The 21,333-nt window shown below is 34.6% G+C and overlaps 1 protein-coding gene across 3 annotated transcripts in view; it reads right to left on the bottom strand.

Moving 5' to 3' along the window:
* The window catches only part of LOC149772700 (lipase maturation factor 1-like), an 82,022-nt gene extending 61,162 nt beyond the window's left edge, over window positions 1-20,860 (bottom strand). For 2 of the 3 annotated variants that reach the window (XM_089947462.1, XM_089947461.1), the window contains exons 1-2: window positions 20,635-20,860; window positions 1,915-2,063 (exon numbers count right to left, since the gene is read on the bottom strand). In XM_089947462.1, the coding sequence (XP_089803588.1) occupies window positions 1,915-2,063; window positions 20,635-20,857 (372 nt within the window). In that variant the 5' untranslated portion in view covers window positions 20,858-20,860. Of the gene's footprint in view, window positions 1-1,914; window positions 2,064-7,107; window positions 7,119-11,309; window positions 11,620-20,634 lie in introns of all 3 variants that reach the window. The other variant, XM_089947463.1, reaches the window with a different exon arrangement.
* Window positions 20,861-21,333: the final 473 nt, after the last annotated feature.

The raw sequence follows: 21,333 nt of genomic DNA, 5'->3' as shown, positions 1-21,333 counted from the left end.
TCATCTGGTGTTTTTGAAGAATGTCATCCAGACAGATGCGATGGTTGTGGAGATGGTCATGAAGCCATTACTCTGCCCATAATAAGTGTGAAGACCCAGGGACTGACGAGCCCAAAAGAGACTTTCATGAACTTGTAAACTGTATCCTTGAAGGCAAACCACTGGGAACTTCCTTGAAGATCTGTGAATTGGGACAAGCTGATGCACATCTTGCAGTTCTACAATGACCATCAGATCTCCCCCTAAACAGCATTCATTGCACTTTGGTCTATGACTGGTTGAAGAGTGCAATTGGCCTTTGGGTGCAGGAACAGTCTTGAATAAAGACCTGATAATTTTATGGTGGAAACAATCTCTACCACTCTTCTACTCTGGAGAAGATATTTGACCTCTCACTGCAGTATGTCCATCTTGACTGGGTCTTTAGGAATGTCTAATGCTAAAGGGACCCTGGACAATGGAGGAGGGGCATTGAATGTACCTTAACTTTTCAACCTTCTGAAGCTGAAATCAATAGGTTTCATTCTTGCCCCCAATGCAAGCTACTTACAAAGTTTTGTTATGAAACTCAAGTTACTGTAAGGAAACAGACAGACAGATGGACAACATTGTAACATGATACACACCACCTTATGGCAGATTTATAAACAAGCTCAGGAAGACAAAAGTAATAGATAAGTAGCATGGACATAGCAATAGTAATATGTAAGATCTCTATTAATGCTTATATCACTTGAAAGAGCACAAAAGCTTAACTTATAATGTTATGATTAAGCATTCAAAATAAAATCATGTTGCTATTTACAAAATGTATGATTTGCTTTAAAAGAACATGCATTACTTACACACGTCACTGCAAAATAACTCAATTCCCCCATTTAAAAATAACATGATCTTACTGGTTTGTGTGCAATAGGGAAATCCAACTTAAGGGTCATATTCAGGCTGGGACAAAGCTTTGAAAAGTTCATGCTAAAGAATTCTGATCACAAAGGAGGGAGTTCACCATTTCTCATCAATATGTGCATGTGATTTGTATTTTTGATATAGATTAAACAATTTTTAGTTATATCACTACAATGTCTGCAGTGTGGCAGTTTATAGTGCAGCCTAGCACTAGGGCATCATGTCAAAGACATGTAGCATCATGTTACCCCCAGTTATATTATCCAGACAGCAAGCTGATCAGTCGTAACACTAACTTCTTAAGGCTGAGTGCCAAGCAAAGCAGATGCTAGTACCATTTTTATAAGTCTTTGGTATGACTCGGCCATGGTTTTAACCAGTGACCTCCAGCATCCAAGGCAGACACTCTAACTACTTAGGTCACTGTAGCGCTTTCTCATCAATGCAACATACGTAATTTTCAAAAGACACCTTTTTTTTTAAATTAAAGGCAAGATGATATCAAGTGCATGGTCTTTGCACCTTGGGAAACTTTCAGTTTATCAAAAATATATAAGAATGAGAGTAATAGCATGTATGCTGGCTTGCTATCATGACAAGGAAATTCAATATTCAAAGTTATGTTATTTGTCCTTTGCTTTGTGAGCCCAAAACAATTCCAATGGGGTTTCCTTGCCCTGACGGCAATCCCTACATTACTTTTCTCATTGTTTTATAATTTTATTTATGAATTATTCATGAATAAGTTCCTTTTAATTCTATGATGAGAGGTCATGTTGATATGCAACTGATATAACTTTTCATAAAAATGACATCATAAAGCTCTAAAGCCAAGGGATGTTAATTACATAAAGCAAATTCCTGAAATATGTTAGTGTGCGCTTCTCACTGGGCAATCCAAGACAAGATAGGACCAAGTATCCCATGTAATTTCCTCACTAAGGCAAACCATGTTATTTATACGTGTATATTAATATTTTTAAGGAAGAAAATAATGACTTCACTCACTGCTCCCAACATGATCCGGAAGATAAACCACCTGAAGCCATAGATCACAATACTGGAGGTTGGGGTTCCCTGGGGCACTGCAGACATATTCAGACTTGGGCAGAGAAAAGTGGCCAGGAAACCAGTCTCCAGGAGCTGTGACTCCCAGCCTGTGTAATAAGAAATGTCATACAGAAAGCCTGCATTGTGAGACCACCTCTTTTATGATCAGTGGTCTCTCACAGGAGGTCCTTGTAATACATGACAAAATTAATCCATGAATTAAGAATTTAAGAATTTGGTCTTATACAACTGGTGATGTCCCACAAACAATTGTTTTCAAGTCATGTTTTACTAAATGGAAGAGAGAGAGAGAGAGAGGGCACATAGGAAAGGAATGATATTTTATTTTTCAAACTGATCCATATCTGGCTGAGAGTTGTATTTATGGCTGTGTTCAGGATCCAAGATCCATGATCAGAATATTTATGCTGATTTGCTAAAAATCATACAAATGCATGTAAATTTTACATCAAATCTGCAAACCCTACCTTCATTTCATTTGTTAAATCCTTCCTAATTTTAGAAAATTCCCTTTCATTTCAAATAGTGACCAATTTATCATCTGAATTTTAATTTTTAGCACAGGCCCTGAATAATCACGCTTAAGAACTTAAATTGTAATGCAAACCAATTCTTACGATAAAATGATGATCTAATAGCATATTACAAATATTTGTTACTGAAATAAATGTCAACATAAATGGCTCCATTGAGTCATGCTTAACAATTAGCATATATATATATATATATATATACACACACACACACACATATATATATATATATATATATATATATATATATATATATATATATATATATATATGAATGAATACAGAACAGTTATGCCAGGTGTTCACTCGTGCATGCTTTTTTGGTGGAAATGGAGATGATACAGCAATCACAATGATCATTCTTGGGACTGAAACTAATTGCTGACAATTTTATTGTTGCAACTTATTCTTTCTAGGGTGGATTTTTTTTGTCACAACAATATTCACGGGTGATAGAACATGGATTGTATAAGATATACCTAATTATGTAGGCTTTTTTTTGTGAAATGAAAATCAACAAGACAATGTAATAATTGGGAGTTCTGTGCAAAAATCAGGAGATATTATGAAATCAGGAGGTAGGCATGAAACCACCCCAGATATTGGAAGTGTTTCTCTCACAGTGTGAGAAAGTTGATAGGTATGTTTGTGTGTGTGTGAATATATTAAAGACTTTTCATGATAAAGTAAACAGTGAACCACTGAACCTATTATAATGAACCAAAAATATATCTCATTTTAAATTTGTGTACAGTCACTAGAAGGAGATAACCTGCTGGAGCCATTATTTTGGTACTACAGTGAAGCAAAAGTTCTAATTATGCTAGACACAAAATGCACACTAGTCTTTGAGATGGACAGTTTTGTTACTTTTTTTCAATGCTTTACAGTGAAAACTTCATGTCCATTTACATGCATGGGGCAAATTCAATTCCCTACCTTGATAATAGTAAGCATGGTACACGATGGACTACAAATCGGGGGTGAAGTGACTTCTCTAAGCAACCAGAATTTTGCAAAGCAATGGGTAAATAGTCCAGAGTGTTAAAATTAGAATCTTTACAGCACTTGCTTAAAAACAGCTTTTTTTATTTCACTTATGAGTCAAATACTTTAAAAACATCGCTAAAATTTAAGAAAATATTATAAGTTTACTTAGTTTAATTGAGGAACATTGTCAATGCAGACAGCTGAAATTGGTTACTCTCACATATGGATGAGTAATATCAGTTTAATTCTTACAGGTTAAAATAGGGGCCCCAAGTGGCCGAGTGGTCTAAAGCGCTCTCCGTTACGGATCACTGCCATCTCACCTCAGTCTGCATGGGTTCCAGTCTTGGATTTGGCCAATGTGGGTATGTGAGAAAGCTTGCCAGTAGCTTCTCGTGGGTCAGTGGTTCTTCCCAGGGTTTTCCCGGGTTCTTCCTCCACCATTAATACTGGCCACCATGCATAGCCTATCGTGTGCTGAAAAATGGTGTTAAACCCACAACAACAACAGGCTAAAATAAAAAGTAAGTTTATTTTTACAGGCAATCAGCCTAAAACCTCCCTATTGTAAAAATGTTCTCATGATATAAGTGAAAAGAATTTTGATTGCTTCTCAAACTTCATCTGTGAACTGCAGATATAAATAATCATTCAACTCCCAAAACAGTCCATCATAAAGCACAAAATATTATGTTTAAAATGTTTTCATTGCTCACTGAACAGAAAAATACACAAGAGTTGATAGTGTACCCTGAATATGAAAGCATATGCATTCATGCTAACCCCTGGCAAGGGTAAAGTGGAATCCAAGTGGACAAAAAGAGTACTCCGAGCAGAAAAAGAGTAATCCACATATAACATGACAAAAATTAAATGAGCATAAGCATAAAATGATTTATTTATCCCTCTGGAATTTAACATCAATTACTGCTTCAAGTTTTCGTATTGAACACTTTGAGCTAAAGCAACCGACTCTCATATTACATTTCAAAACACTTTGTACCAGCTGAGACTATGAATGTTTTGCACACCAGTAGAGTACTAAATGCTGGGTTAAAGAGCCTGGATCTGAATTCAGTTTTATTTTTGTTAACAATACTGAACAATCTCTCATGGCATTAGAATGGTAAAGAACCAATATTCCTTTCATAACATGACAAAGAAGAGGAAATTTATATCTTCCAATTACTGGGTCTTTTAGGTGGGAATTAAGGTGCCATTGCACACCAACTCTGTCCACAAACGTCAAACTTAATTTACCAAACTGGTCAAACTTGCATCAAAGTATTAAAGAATTTCAAAAGTTTTAGCAACAATGCTCAGCAAAAAAATCTATAAACTTGAACTGGGTTTTTACAAGAAATATGTTCTTCTTAAAGTAAATCTTTTTTACTGCATATAATTAAATCTGTAATGAAATTTTGATACCTTGATACATTTAATGACATTCAGTTCTTTTAGTTGTTCTGTTTATAGACTACTTTGAATTATTAGCAAATTTCTCCATAACATTTCTCCTTACTAAAAACCTCTTCATCCACAAGATAATAATAAACCATTGCTATTTTACAAAATAATTTATTAAATATAATTATATTATCTATTTATTGTCAACTTCAAGTGTTACTTTTTATATTTATATTTTATATTTTCTTCTGTGTAAAGATACAGTTATTGGGTCTTTTAGCTGGGAAATAAGATGAAAAAGTCAACTCTATCCGTATGAAGTACATTGTCAGGTAGAGTGGAGTGCCAACTTGATACTTCAGGAGTTCTTCTAATTTATCAGCAGCTTTTCCTGTAACATGGTGCATCATACGACAGAGACAACCTGATATGTACAATGATGGCGACATTTTTCAAAATATAGAATGCAACTCCTTTATGAATTACAGTCATCACTGATGCAGTATCAGCTTAAAACCCCATACAATTATGCCAACTTAAGTTTATTCAAGCAAATAAATAAAATGTTATCTCCTGTGGAATCTACTGTTAATTCTGGTAATGAAAGAAGAGCACTCCGACTTTGCCCTTTTCATTGTCAAAGTCTCTTATACAGACTGGGTACAACTTTTTATCACAATCGCTACTCCTGCCTGTTGCAATACTAAACAGCCCAATTATCTTGGCTTCTGCAATTTTAAGTAAAGTATCATCTGCTAAACATCTAACAATATTAGATGATTTTGTTCTTGCACATGCATATTTTCTGCAATTTTGGAATCAAGAAACATCCGTCTGAACAAAGGACCAATGTACTCTTCTACCGCTAGAGGTGGTCTGTGTTTTATTAAGAACTTGGTAGATAATGTATCTGCATTTATAAAATTCGTGTCCACAATTTAGTTCTGCTGTATAAAAAGAAGTTACCTCAGTACTGGAGTTAGTAAATGAGCTAATTCAAGGTTTCTTGCTTTACCACCATCACAATATTAAAATCCTTACCACGCGGCCTGCAAGAACAGGTGCTCGACGCAAGCTTGATGTTGAGAAAGAAAAAAAAACCAATAATCTAAAGGAAAAAAATCATACAGACTGACAAAAATACCTTCGATTACTCCATGACCCATTCTGACATAAGACACTCTCTATCATAATATATAAGAGAGAAGGTACGGAACTTCCAAATACTTTGTTCCACCCATGTCCCTTGATTTCCTTCTGCTACTTCCGTCTTTTACTCTGAGACAAGTCCGAACTCATGTGATAATAAGTATAACCTTTTGAGCCAATCATATTTCAGTATTGACGTTTGTGCCGCACAGTTTACCTATTTTGAAAATAGAGTTGCATGTATACAATGTATGTGCAGTGAAGAAGACAATATCTAATTTTTGCATGGAACAGGATTCCTAAAGTTGAATCGAATTAATGGTAAGTAAAAACTTACTTCTGCATCTACCACTGTTCTGTAATTCAAGAAGGAATCCCCGCAGAGTTGTGAACATGGTACATGTAGCTCTTATCACCAGTTTTCACATGTGCACGCACTTGTCTCAGAGTAAAACTTCGCAAAAATCGCATGTTTTGGAACCCATAACTTCAGTTTGGTACAATGCAGAAAAGTCAATGATGGCTTGATGGATATAAAAATATCTCAGGAGTAAAACAAGCCATATAGTATGGACGTGTGCCTTTAAAGATGGAAATAGCAAAAGGAAATCGAGGGTCATGGGTGGAATGAAGTATTTGGAAGTTCCGTACTTTCTCTCTTATATATTATGGGATATATTATGGGTTCTTCCTCCACCATTAATACTGGCTGCCATGTATAGCCTATCGTGTGCTGAAAATGGTGTTAAACCCAACAACAACAAATCTTATATATTATGATAGGAAGGGTCATATGTCAGAACGGGTCATGGGGGTAATTTAAGTTATTTTTGTAACTCTATAAGATTTTTTTCCTTTAGATTATTGTTTTCTTTCTTAAAATCAAAGCTCGTGTCAAGCACCTGTGGTATGCATATGGTTGCTTGAGAAATGGAGAGGGTTGATAAAGAAGTTAACCTGAGGAATGGTGAAGTTAGCTTAATTTCTCTGGGTATGTGAAAACTGTTTATGCAAACTGTCATGGATGAAAAATATTGCCTAAGTCACTTACCAAAAGAATACCTGAAATGGTAAAAAAATTCACATTATTAGCTATATGAACATGACAATGTCAAGAAAAGAAAATGCAAGTTTTAATTCATTCAGTGTTTTTGTGAAAACACATTAATTTAAGTGATCCATATGTATACAAGATTTGAATTTGCATATTGTGTATGTGTATTAGGGCAAATAAAAAGTTATATGGTAAATGTTGGCCGTAAAATGAACCAAATACAGTTATAACTATAAACCACCTACAGGTATTATTTAACAGTGTATGTAAATGATGAACTGATAAACCTGGAGTCCTTCACAAGTGTAGTTGTTTTGGTGATTACTTATGGTTTTATCAGCTTTTTTAAGCACATTATTGACAATATTATCATGAGGAAATGGAAGCTAAGGACATGTTGAGGCAACCATCTTGTCTAGCCTGGGTGGATTTTTAAACCACAACCATCTGATTACAAGTCCAATGCTCCCCTAATTACCCATCCACCCATGTAACATGTGTAATGTGAATGGCACATTACACATCCATATAACACGAGTACTGTGAATGGCACATTACACATCCATATAACACGAGTACTGTGAATGCCACATTAGACACCCATCCTTTGTTTAATAATTATCTCATAGATAGGAATCAGCAGGGTATAATGACCTAAATCTTTGGTAATGGTATGCAAGCTTGAATTACTGTGAAGAAACCACTTTTTTCTTATCAGACTTACCATAACTGTGATCACTGACCTTTTAGACTGCAGTGCAACCCATCCACAAAGGGGTGATCTACAGGCATTATGAGAGTGGCAGGTGTAACATGAAGTTATTTACATTGGCAATATGCACAAGGGAGAGAATGTTGGTATGTTAATTTCAAGTATTGTGGCTGAAATTTCTTTGGATATTGTATTTGTGGAAATTGACAATGATCTAAGTACATTGCTAACTAAAATGACTGCTCTCTTAAAAACTCAGCCGAATTTTGCTAAAGTACATTATCTTGAGTACTTATTAAAATAGGGAAAAGGAATTTTGCCAGACAAGATAATACCAGCTTCTGAAAGTGCAATAATGAATTACCAAATATCTATAAAATGTAACAAAGAAGCTATTGGCTCTATAATAATCTACCTCTAAGTCAAGGAAGTGAAAAAGACCTAACAGAGCTAACTGGTTTTTGATAGGTGCAAATGTAAAACAAGACCAAACTGTATACACTGTAACCTAAATCGTCCACATAAATCATACAAAAAATAAAGGGAATTAAAAATTCTTTTAAAAATACCTAAGATGTTCAAAGTATTTTTTAAAAAGCCAGTGAGGAAACTGGGCAAATTCTTTTTCTTTAATAATCTAACCCTAAACAAAATATGAAACTGTAGAGTGCCACCAAAAGTTACATGAAGGAACCTACTCTTGAGAACAAAAGTCATTCTGTAAAACCACTTTTCTCTACAGACTGCCTTCATACATTGAGTACACTCCCCCCAAACACAAACTTTGGTCAAATCATGTGGTCCAGAACTAGAAGTTATTATTCAAAAATTATGTTTCTTCTTTCAAGAGTAACCATGACCTTTTTCAACTTCGGACCACCAAATTAACTGACTTTCTCATCCAATGTGCAAAGTTATTCACAGACTTTGGTGATTGTTGTTGTTGTGGGGTTTAACGCCTGTTTTCAGCACATGATAGGCTATGCATGGCGGCTAGTATTAACGGTAGAGGAAGAACCTGGGAAAACCCCAGGGAAGAACCACCGACCCATGCGAAGCTACTGGCAAGCTTTCTCACATACCCACATTGGACTCGAACCCACGCAGACAGAGGTGAGATGGCAGTGATCTTTAACGGAGAGCGCTTTAGACCACTCGGGGTCCCCAGACTTTGGTGAAAGTACATGACTAATATCTGAAATAATTGTGCACAAATAATTTTTCTTTCTTTAGCCATGATGACCCTGTTTTCTGACATTTTAACCCAAAATTGATAACCTTCTTCTTCACCACAAGTGCATGTGCGAAGCAGCCTTGCCATTTTGGGCTATGTATGTAACATACAACTTGTGTTAATGTCTCAAAAACAATTTTATTCTTTCATTCATAGTTACTTGACCGTTGATCCCAAAATATATAAGCTTCTACCTTACCCAAAGCGAAAATCATTGACAGAGTTTGGAAACTGTAGATGGTGGATACTTTTAAATATTTTATGGATGTTTACGCCATTTTTCTTCTATCAGTCATAATAAACTTAGCCTTTACCTTTTTGACCCATAATTGATCAAGTATTTCTTACTCCAATAGCAAGCAAAACATATAGTTTAATCCTGGTCTATGATGAATAAAAAGATGTTATTGTTCAGAAACCATTTTTCTTCTTTAGTCAGTGACCTTAACATTTGACCTTTGACATCAAAATCAAAAAAGGTCTTCCTTATCTCAAGTAAAAGCAATCCCCAAAGTCTGGAGGGGGAATGTGCTGTAGAACTGAAGTAATTGAAAGGAATAACAAAAGTTAATGGTGAGCAGAATCACAGCATAATATAGTTTGGTTTACATATGTGCAAATCAAAAACAAGGCCTCCATTGATGATAAGGAATCCTGGTAAAGCTTATATATTTTGGTTTACATAGGTGCAAATCTAAAACAAGGCCTCTGCTGATAAGGAATCCTGATAAAGCTTATATAGTTTGGTTTACATAGGTGCAAATCTAAAACAAGGCCTCCACTGATGATAAGGAATCCTGATAAAACTTATATATTTTGGTTTACATAGGTGCAAACCTAAAACAAGGCCTCCACTGATGATAAGGAATCCTGATAAAGCTTATATATTTTGGTTTACATAGGTGCAAATCAAAAACAAGGCCTCCATTGATGATGAGGAATCTTGATAAAGCTTATATATTATGGTTTACATAGGTGCAAATCTAAAACAAGGCCTCCATTGATAATGAGGAATCTTCATAAAGCTTCTATATTTTGGTTTACATAGGTGCAAAAATCTAAAACAAGGCCTCCACTGATGATAAGGAATCCTGATAAAGCTTACATATTTTGGTTTACATAGGTACAAATCTAAAACAAGGCCTCTGCCGATGATAAGGAATCCTGATAAAGCTTAATATATATTTTGGTTTACATAGGTGCAAATCTAAAACAAGGCCTCCACTGATGATAAGGAATCATGATAAAGCTTATATATTTTGGTTTACATTATAGGTGCAAATCTAAAACAAGTCCCCCATTGATGATAAGGAATCCTGATAACACTTATATATTTTGGTTTACATAGGTGCAAATCTAAAACAAGGCCTCCATTGACAAGGAATCCTGATAAAGCTTATATATTTTGGGGTTAAAGTTAAGTGCACTAGGTGTAAAGAAACTTGAAGAAAGAATACATCTCATGCAGAACCCAAAATATCCACTTTACCTCTTGTGACCTTGACATTTGGCCTTGACTAAAGAATTAACAGAGAAGTGTTTCTCTCCAAGTGTAAACTACCTAGTTAGTTTGATGAAAATAGGTTCCAGGAAACCTGACTTGTTCAGCTTTTGTTTTTGTTGTTGTTGTTGTAGGGTTTAATGCCATTTTTCAGTACACGATAGGCTATACATGGTGGTCAGTATTAATGGTGGAGGAAGAACCTGGAAAAACCCTGGAAAGAACTACCGACCCACGAGAAGCTACTGGCAAGCTTTCTCATATACCCACATTAGCCTAATCTGAGACTCGAACCCACGCAGACAGAGGTGAGATGGCAGTGATCTGTAACAGACAGCGCTTTAGACCACTCGGCCACTCGGGGCCCCGACTTGTTCAGCAGAAACTATGATATTAAAACGCTGGTCCCAGTGGCCCTGACCTTTCATCTTTGCTTCAAAATCAATATGGAGCCGCCATTGCCCAACTCTAGTCTACCAATGAAAATTTATAACAATTAGGTCATGGAAACTTTACTAGTCATGTAAATGAAAATCACATGTTCAGTTACAGTGACATTTACCTTGGACCTAGCAAAGTTATGTTGCTGAAACAACCTTGTCTTTGAATGGTTGGATGAACATAGATTCATTACCATAACTATATCCCCAGCACTTCAGGTTCGGGGGACAATAAAATCATGTCATTTCTGCTTGGTATTCTAGCAGATTGATATGTCTAATGAAAACCCATTTTCAATCCCAAATGCTTACCATTGCTGTCCAACATTCACAAGGGAATGATACAGAACCCAAAGAGTCAGCATGACAATCCAGTTGGCCCCTCCATTGATGATAAGAAATCCTGATAAAGCCAGGCCACCATAAGCAATGCAATCCAATAAATTATCCAGGTAATTCTCATAGTCAAACAGCCACAGGAGTGTTGGAGCTGCCATAAAGGTCTCCAAGTTGATGCCACCATATGAAGCCTTTATCTTATTCAGGAATTTATGGGCAGGAAGTAAACCATTAATGCCCAAAAGAGATCTGTTCTGATTCAGTGCCACCAAGAAGGCTACACCTGTTAATGATTTAAACAAAATCCTAGAATGTTACATGGCACATTTATTAATGATTTCCAATTATAACACATTTCTTAATGATGTGTAATTTATCTTTATCAGAACATTATACTCCAAATATTTCTATATAAAAAAGAAACAAACAAATTATAACATTTGTGGTCTAATTTGGGGCTGGGATCAACACCTTAGTCCCAGAATATAGTAACTAGCACCCCTGACCTTTAAATAATTTCAGAAAGTGAATCAATAATTGAAGGATCTTCAATACTTCACGGCGAACTCTTGTGCTAGGTCCTGCACTGCAACATTGCTGATTTTATGTACCTCTGTCCCCCTATAATGATTATGATAGGGTGATCTTTTAAATTTGAAAGAACACTGACAGTTTGGCATCGAAGAATATCCCACTGGCTTGTAACAGGTGCAGGTCTGTTGCAAATATATTAATGCAAGCAATAATAAAACAAAATATAAAAAAATTGGATTGAACTTAAAATTTTCACCACAATGTCCCACTCTCCTAACATTTTTTTGTGGACAGTGTAAAAGATGACCCAATATCCTATACAGGCTTTATTTCACTCTCACAGTGTGTCATGTCCACCTTGTGGTCATTGTCATGATCTGATATTTTCTCATGCAGACATGATAATGTGAATATTTACTACCTGATGTTTTGACCAATGGGGAATACATATTTATATTTTAACTAGGTAATCATATTCATTCAAATTATACAATAATAATATGGAAAGTACAATTTTTCTGAAAGGTGTGTTTGGAAACAAAAGGTTCTAGTAAGTAGTCACCTGGTCTTCATTAAAAGTCTGATTGATGTATCAATGATTTTAGCACCTATAAGCAAGCATCTATTGTAATAATTATAGGAGACCAATATATACTTACTGTCTGGCAAATAATTAAAAGGTAAAAAATAAGTATTCTCAGATTATTCGTATGACTCAATAAATAATTATGAAAATTCTCACTTTCATTATTGTACATATAAATTAAAAGGAGTCTGCATAATCAACTGAACTCAAAAAAAAAGATAATGTAAAATGTCATAATATAAAATGATTAAGTTAATACCATTCTCAGTGATACTTAAATTTTTTCCCTAAGTATCTCTCTCGCTCTCTTAAAAGTCTAACCAAGGAATGCCAGGCCATTTTACTGCACTAACAGTCAACAAAGTCATAATGTCTGCTTAATATGCAGGTGCATTGAGATGTCTGGAAACTGCCCTCTCAATGGTCAACCGAAAATGATGTACTGTGTCTACAAATAACCCAATTTTCAGTCAATAAATAATGAGGAAGTATTCCTGTGCCATATACTAGCAGATAAAGTGGGCACAATCAAGACCACATTGACTGATAGTGTGGGAAAATTGTGTGGTAGTCATTAAAGGTGTGTTAACAAGTCAAACTTTGCATAAGCACAAAACGTTGAATGCCACAGCTAAATACTGGTACCAAATTTATTATGCTACAAGTAGCTTAAATATAAGCAGTGATTCTTAAATGGATCATTTGAGAAGGGCGAGAAAAGTCCTCCCTTTTAGTATTATAAAGCACATATATGATTTATTGGTAAATTGTAAGCAACAATACAAGCCCCTGTGGATCGTCTTTGAAATACCCAGCTCTTTGGCAGATCCCTTGATTGGAAAATGAAATCAATCACCATGACCAATGCTTCACACAATGATTACTGATGCAGTAGAATAAAAAATGAAAAAGTAAGCATTTATGAAAATGTTTTCTATTGTACTGGTTTTACAATTAGGGGAGGTAGGTAGGATTTTAAATTTAAAAAAAACATTAAACCCTATAACAACTATATATATATATATATATATATATATATATATATATATATATATATATATATATATATATATATATATAATGATTAGTATATCTATATATATATTTAATGATTAGTAGATATATATATTTAATGATGTATATATATTGTTGTTGTTGTTGTTATAGGGTTTAATGCCATTTATCAGCACAAGATAGGCTATACATGTTGGTCAGTATTAATGGTGGAGGAAAAACCTGAGAAAACCCCGGAAACTACCACCAACCCATGAGAAGCTACCGTAAAGCTTTCTCACATATCCACACTGGCTGAGCCCGAGACTCGAACCCATGAAGACAGAGGTGAGATGGCATGATCCATGACGGAGAGCGATTTAGATCACTCGGCCACTCGGGGCCCCTCTATCTATATATATATATATATATATATATATATATATATATATATATATATATATATATATATATATATATAATGTACTATGTCTAATACATATATAATGTACTAAGCACTTAAATTCTTTTGATAAACTGGCTAAATTAGATGCACAAATCAATTTCAGGAATTTTAAAACTTAAAAAAAAAAGCCAATACCAGGGATGGTCCTGGCTTTTAAAAAGCTGTCGCCAAAAAAATCGCCAACCTCAATATTTTGTCGCCAATTTTCAAAAAGTGTCGCCAGAACAAGTAGTGTACATTTTTCCAAGTGTTAATTTAGTCTATTAATGTAACAGGTAATGAAAATTACAAAAGATTGGTTACATTGGTTGCATTAACAAAATGTTACAAAGTGTTACATGAAGATCTGTCGCAATTTTAGGGCTGCCAACTTGCTGAATGCAGTTTCAAAGTCTAATTTTTCACATCTGTACATGCTGATTCTCATGAAATTCTCTAGAGATGAGATGCAGAGTTTATTTCTGATGTCAGTTTTTATGAGGTTCATCTTACTGAATCCACGTTCACAGTACACAGCACTGACAGGTGACACCAGTAGTCTATCAGCAGTCCCCCCACCCCACCCCCCACCCCCTTATGGCTAGCTTCACAAAGCTTGTAGTGAATTGCTTCCTAAATCCCAAGAATGATCACTGAATGCTGTATAAATTTTCTCGACAAACAAAATAGGATCTCCATTCCCACGAATGAAACTTACACGAGTCAACACCGGGCAATATTGGACCGTATATATAAGCATAAATTCACACCCAATTTAGAGATTCTTTCGCTCTTGTATTTTGAGAAATAAATAATTATTATTAATTATGCAAAACTGGTTGTTGTTTTTTTTTGTGCTATTTCTTGTTTCGGAGTTTAAGTCTCAGCAGCCGTAACACGGATTGATGGCAAAAGGAAAAGATCAATGAGTAAAATGCTGCACTGTCGACAGACATAATTGTGATTGAGATTTTTCCATTTGCTTTGTATTTATACACAGTAGTCGGTACTTCAAAGGTTATCAGTTTTCTATGAAGGTTCAGCAAAACTATTGTACTGGTACATGTAAAAAAAAAAAAAAAAAAAAACCAACAGAAGATTTAGCCATTCAATTAATTGTATTTGTTCTATTCGCGTCTTCAGAAGTCGGTCAGTTGTAGGTATAGTTCGGTAGCATGATTGACTGTATCACACCATACAATACTCAGCCCAGATGTCAGCATAAGCAGATTATGATGTAACAATGCACTGTAAAGATGGGGTTGTCAATACGAACAAAGGATTGTTTGTGTAACAGACTGATTCCAATGCATTGCTTAGTCAAGTTTGTGGCTTCCTTTCGTTCTCCCTTTTAATTTATCCAGTCCAAATCTATGACTGTATGTACAAATTAAATAACCAAAAAGTCTGTCGCCAAAAAAATCGCCAGAGGGGATATTTTTGTCGCCAATAAGGAAAAAAATTGCAATTTGCGACATTGGCGAAGCCCAGGACGATCCCTGCAATACACTAACACACACACAAATATATATATATATATATATATATATATATATATATATATATATATATATATATATATATATATATAATTATAATAATAATAATAATGAGGACTTTGTATAGTGCCTAATCTTTAGAAGCTCTAAGCGCTTTACAACATCAGACAACACCTATAAGATAAAAAACATATAATAATAGTATTACAAAAACAAACACCATAAAATTAGAAAAACATTAAAAAATAAAAAACATGCTGAGAATATTTCAGGTAGGAAACATTATTAGGTCTTTAAGTTTGTACTTGCCGTCGAAATAAATGAGTTTTGAGAGCCCTGTATATATATATATATATATATATATATATATATATATATATATATATATATATTACAATGATTAGTATATAATGTACAAATCACTTCAAGTAGTGGCATAAATTACCTAATTAGATTCACAAATCAGTTTAGGAGTTTTTTATTTTTTATTTTTTTAACGGGACTCCGGAGAGGGAGTGGAGAGCTAGCGTGGGTAACATAAAACAGATCCTGGCAGAACGGAAACACACATTTTCTTGGGGGGGGGGAGGGGGGGGCGTAGTCCTACAATGTAAGACGTATCATATGTTATGTTTTAGTGTTATAGAGGGTTTTACAGTTGCAACAGAGTTACTGTTCATAGTGCTTAAAATTACCTCCCTTAGCTTCAATGCACATGCCTACAAAAAAATTTCCAGTTCCAGATAGTTCAGAATTTTGCACCATTTTACATTTGGCTAGCATAAAGTCAACAAAGGAAGGAATCTTAAATGTACTCACAGATCATTATGGTTAAACTAATGAATAAATTATATATGTCTAACATCTTTTGTTCATACTAGGAGTATACTTATAAATACATCAGATAATTAGATTCGGTGTCCATACTTACATTATATCAGATAATTAAATAATATTTACTGTCCTTACTTAAATGATATCAAATAATTAAATTAAATACGCTGTCCATATTTCCATAATTTCAGATACATTTGTCAGAACATTTCACTTTGCTCTCTGATTTTAAACATTCATTGCACATTTTTGGCCGCATAACTTTAAAGAAAACCATCTCAACAATTTGCATTTTTCATATGTCGATATATCCTTCTTTCTTATTCATTTTCTCAAGGCTAATAGTTCGCTTATAACATGAGTTAAGAAAGTTATAACAAGAGTTCGATAAGAAAATTATAACACAAGTTTGACAGGTCAGCTGATCTGTAATGCTGAATATTTTAAATCAGAAAAGTTGTTTAAAATGGAACATATATATTAATGTATTCAGAGTCACTTAACAAAGCAATAATTACATTAGCTATCATAAAGATAAAGGAGTGTAATTAATGCAGATGGAATATTTATTCATATTTGGGTATAAATATCGTACAATATTCAGATTAATTAACATGCCTAATAATATTTTTTGTTTCATTTTCTTTTTGGTGGGAGGGAAGGGGTTATCCCATCTTTAAACAATCAAAAAAGTATTTCCTCATACAGATATTTATTTCTGCTGTGTCCAGTCAAATACAGCCATGCATTCATTGAGCCTAGTATTTAATTATTTGCATTCCTCACTGGTTTTCTCAAAACTTGGAACTTAAACTTGGAACATCAAGTATCGGACGGTGCATGCAATAACTTTCAGTATGATTTTTCTTTGCTTATGCTGACACATTGTAATAACTCTCAAATGTGCTTGGGTCTATTAGACAACATTTTTAATTGCCACCAGCAAATTCATCTAGAACAGCCTTCTTAAAATTAGTATAATTCTGTTTAACTTCCCTTGCATCAAATACTTAAGTTTAAAAGATACAATTATTTCACAGGTTACGTCCTATTACTTTGGTTCGCCTTTTAAATTAATATTGATCCATGTTACCGGATGTAAAATTGACAGACAGACAGACAGGCAGATAGGTGAGAGCCACAAATGTCCTACACATGCATAGTGTGTCTAGCATCGATATTTCTCCAAATTGTATACTGTAAAAATTCCAACCATTCAAGGAAATAAAATTAAAATAATCATCAAGGAGACTCGTTCATGCACCTGACTGTTCACGCGTGGATGACATTTGTGCATTTTAAAGAAAATATATCCTTCCTAGATATAACTCACGTTATTTCATGAAAAATATAATAAACATTAATAGAAATATATCTAAATCAATAATGAAAGAACCTTAAGAATAATTTCTCGGCGCTCAACCTCCAGTAACTGCAATAATTAAAGCTGTAAAAAATAAACAAATTTTCATTATTCTTCAAGCAAGATAAATTGCAATAACAATCTTTTTATGCAGCGAACATTTTCGCACAATCAAATAATACAAACTAGAGCATGAGATAGTAACTGAAAGATAAAGGGCTGAGAACAGTTATTTGAAGGCTGGGAACAGTGCAAGTTAGTGAAAAATCTAAAAGAATTGATCAAATATTGATAGAATTTCTCTTTAAGATACTGAGATATTGATCTTGCTTGCGGAATGTGATTGGCCTGTCACAATTTCTTGATCTACATCTGCCATCTTTATTGACTGAACTATCCGGAAGTGAGTTGCACCGAGACACCCTCTGGTGTCTTTAAGAGGAGATAATAACCGTGAAACAGTCTATAGTCTGACTATACATCCTCGTTTGTTTGTACCCCCGTGCCAATTTCAATAATGAAAATGTTTAATGTGATAAAAAGTGCTGAGAACTAAGTCAACTGAATCACTGATATATAATTTCTAACCTGACTGACCAGAATGGCACAAATAATGGCATCCCCTGCACCTTTCATGCTTAACGCATAGATGTCAAACCCGAGATGAAAACCTGTACGCCAGACCAATAAAAACCTTACAAAGGTCCCAAAAACCTTACAAGAAAAAATGTATTCATAATTACACAAGATCAACAATTTTAAAACAACATATGCTATACACAAATAATTATGACATATATTACAGAATTATTTACATTTCTGAAACTTTATTTCATTCTTTTTACTTATAACAATATCATCTTCCTGCTTTGGCTAAGCAAAGAAGCTTTTGATGGACGCTCCCTTCTTCATTAAAAAATTTCTTTCATGCAGTTCTGTCCTGAAGTGTTCCTCCAGATCATATATGCTCGACACCACCACTATAATGTCTTTACTGCATATTTTACAAAAAGCATGTGAAGATCCTAACTTGGATACATCAACAATGCCAGGGAAGAGTTTAATCCAATCAGCCTGAAACTTGCCACGACCTTGGTCAGTGTCTTTAAGCCCGCATTTCTTTGAGTTAGGCTCAGCCATTTGATGGATGGAATATTTCAACTAGATGAGAGAAATAAAAAAATGATAATTTAAAAATTTAGATTTGGCATTTGATAGATGAAGATCTCCCAATTATAAATATGTTATGAATTTATATTTGTCCCCAAGATATTACGCCAGGACCTATCCAAGAAATGAAATCTAGAAATAATTTTTTTCACAAAGTAGCAGTCTGGAAATTTATACCTTGTGAGCTGTTGATCGTTTCTATTAAAACTGCGTATCTGGTGCTCGAAAAGTTATGAATTTGCTATATTGTATGCTGATTTTGGTCACAAACATGATACAAATTGGCAGTGTTACATATTTTGGAGTCACTCAGTATCTGTACTACATCTGTCATTATGGCAATGCATCTTCCTGTTTGCAATACCTATCTGACAAACTTAACTCAAAACTAAAACAGTATAATAAAATGCCAGTGCTAAAATCAGTAGAGTATTTATTTTTCATTATTATATTGTTAAAATTTTTAATAAATCGACTTTATCTCCATGCAAAAAAGTTGGACGAATTATGGTTACACCAACATGATTGCCACATTATGTAAAGTAAGAAAATTGATGCAAGCTTTATGCATTTGATAGTAATAAGTATAAATAATAAAATATGAATGTATAAAATAAGAAAACATACTTACTACACATGTAGTTAGTCAATATTAGAAATCCGATTGAGCATCTAATCTTCGAGCGATAAACGACAAGATCTTCACACACTGGAGTTGAACCATGAATGAAAGTTATTTCATTATCACACAAAAAGCACTGTTTTGAGTATATGATTTGATTGGTTGTTTCGGGCCACCACAGTCTCACTGAATTCTTGTGCTAAAAAAAAATTATGCCAAGAGTCCCAGATGTACACAAAAGGAGAAAAAAAAATTAAATTAAAAAATATTTTATGAAAAGACGTACAAAATGGTTGTATGGCCATAAAATGACGAAAGGAAAAAAACGCACAAATTACAGGTATGCCTTACAAGTTGGCACCTATGTAAACGGACTTTCCATAATAACATGGCGCCATATTGCATACACTATGGGCTAATTTATTTCCATCAGACAACATAATGATGTGACCGCTCCTGTGGCCTTGTGGTTAGAGCATCCGCCTCTGATGCGGGAGGTCGTGGGTTCGATCCTCGGACAAGTATTACCAAAGACTTACAAAAATGGTACTTACAGCTGCCTCACTTGGCACTCAGCATTAATAGGTTAGTTAGGACTAGTTGGTCTAGTGTCAGGATAATGTGACTGATTGGGACATCATGCTACATGTCTGGCATGATGTCCCAGTGCTAGACATCACTATAAACTGTCACACTGTTGACATCATAGCGATATGACTGAAAAATTGTTAAAGCTACTTTAAAAATCCAAATTACACACACACACAATGATTTAGTTCATCCTGTCTGACAACTTATCGTTAAGATTTTGTAATTATATCCCTTTCCACACATGAACATAGAAATTAAACCGCCTGTTAAATCCACGTGAAAGGCAAATTTGTTGTTGTCATTCTTCTTCTTTGCTTGTTTCGACATTGTAAATATTGGAAGCAGACGACTTATGTATGTACATCTGTCATCAGCACCCATACATTTTAAGTTATTGAATTCTGATTATGATGGTGTTTCCATATGTTTTACAATAGAAGTTGAATTAGTACCGTGAGTCCTGTAGAACTAGGGTGGGGTGAGGCCTAAGAAGCAAAGATGCTCCGGCTCACAAGATGTAATTTCCTTCCAATAATGCATTGTGTGTATCCCCCCAAAAATGTCACAGACAAAAATAAGCATGGTAGCGCCATTTAAAGGTCACCAGTTACTGTCAAACGCACTAATAGCAGCTAAAACTCAATGGATTAACTTTTCTTACAGTAAATAAATCCCAGGTATCGAAGAATCACTATCCTTGTGAGCCAATAGGTTCTTTTTTCTAGCTTCACTGGACCTGACATCTCATGGAACCACATTGAGTCGATCTCTCTATCATCCTTCTCACTCTCTGTGTGAATTTTAGTTTTATCTGACATTTCTCTCCTACCGCGTTTACGTAAACCATCGCCAACGATGTGTGGTCCACCACCGTCGTCAGCCATGGTCGAAACGGTGTGAATAATAGAATTGCATCTTACAAATTACTTCCTGTTAGAGGAAAAGCAGTTTCAAACGAATAGCTAGCTGTTAGAGTTTGAAACATAGTTGCCGTGTCAGAACAACATTCAAAATTTAACTATTTCGTGAAACAAGAGGTCCAATTGTGCATGATATCACTCACCTCACTTACACAACAGCTGACTATAACTAAGCAGGCTTATGTATTATTATTATTGTACAAAAACCTATGCGAGCTATCCCCTCAAACTTTATATCATGTAAATTTTACTCATTTTAAATTATATCCGTAGTGTCTTTTAAATAATTGATGGCATCCAAGAGTTTTTGAAAGTTCAGTTAATGGAACTGTTTCAGAAGAAAACCATATTGTGAATAAACGGCATTGAAAACAGTGAAGTAGATAGCTCAGCCAAACTGCTATTTGTTGTGATTCTATGATCGTAAATTAAGTAACAGA

Source organism: Sinohyriopsis cumingii, unplaced genomic scaffold (genome assembly GCF_028554795.1).
Source record: "Sinohyriopsis cumingii isolate HCF-2022 unplaced genomic scaffold, ASM2855479v2 utg001237l, whole genome shotgun sequence".
Lineage (NCBI taxonomy): Eukaryota > Metazoa > Mollusca > Bivalvia > Unionida > Unionidae > Sinohyriopsis > Sinohyriopsis cumingii.
Note: the sequence above shows the minus strand (reverse complement) of the source record. Positions and strands in the feature narration are given on the sequence as shown.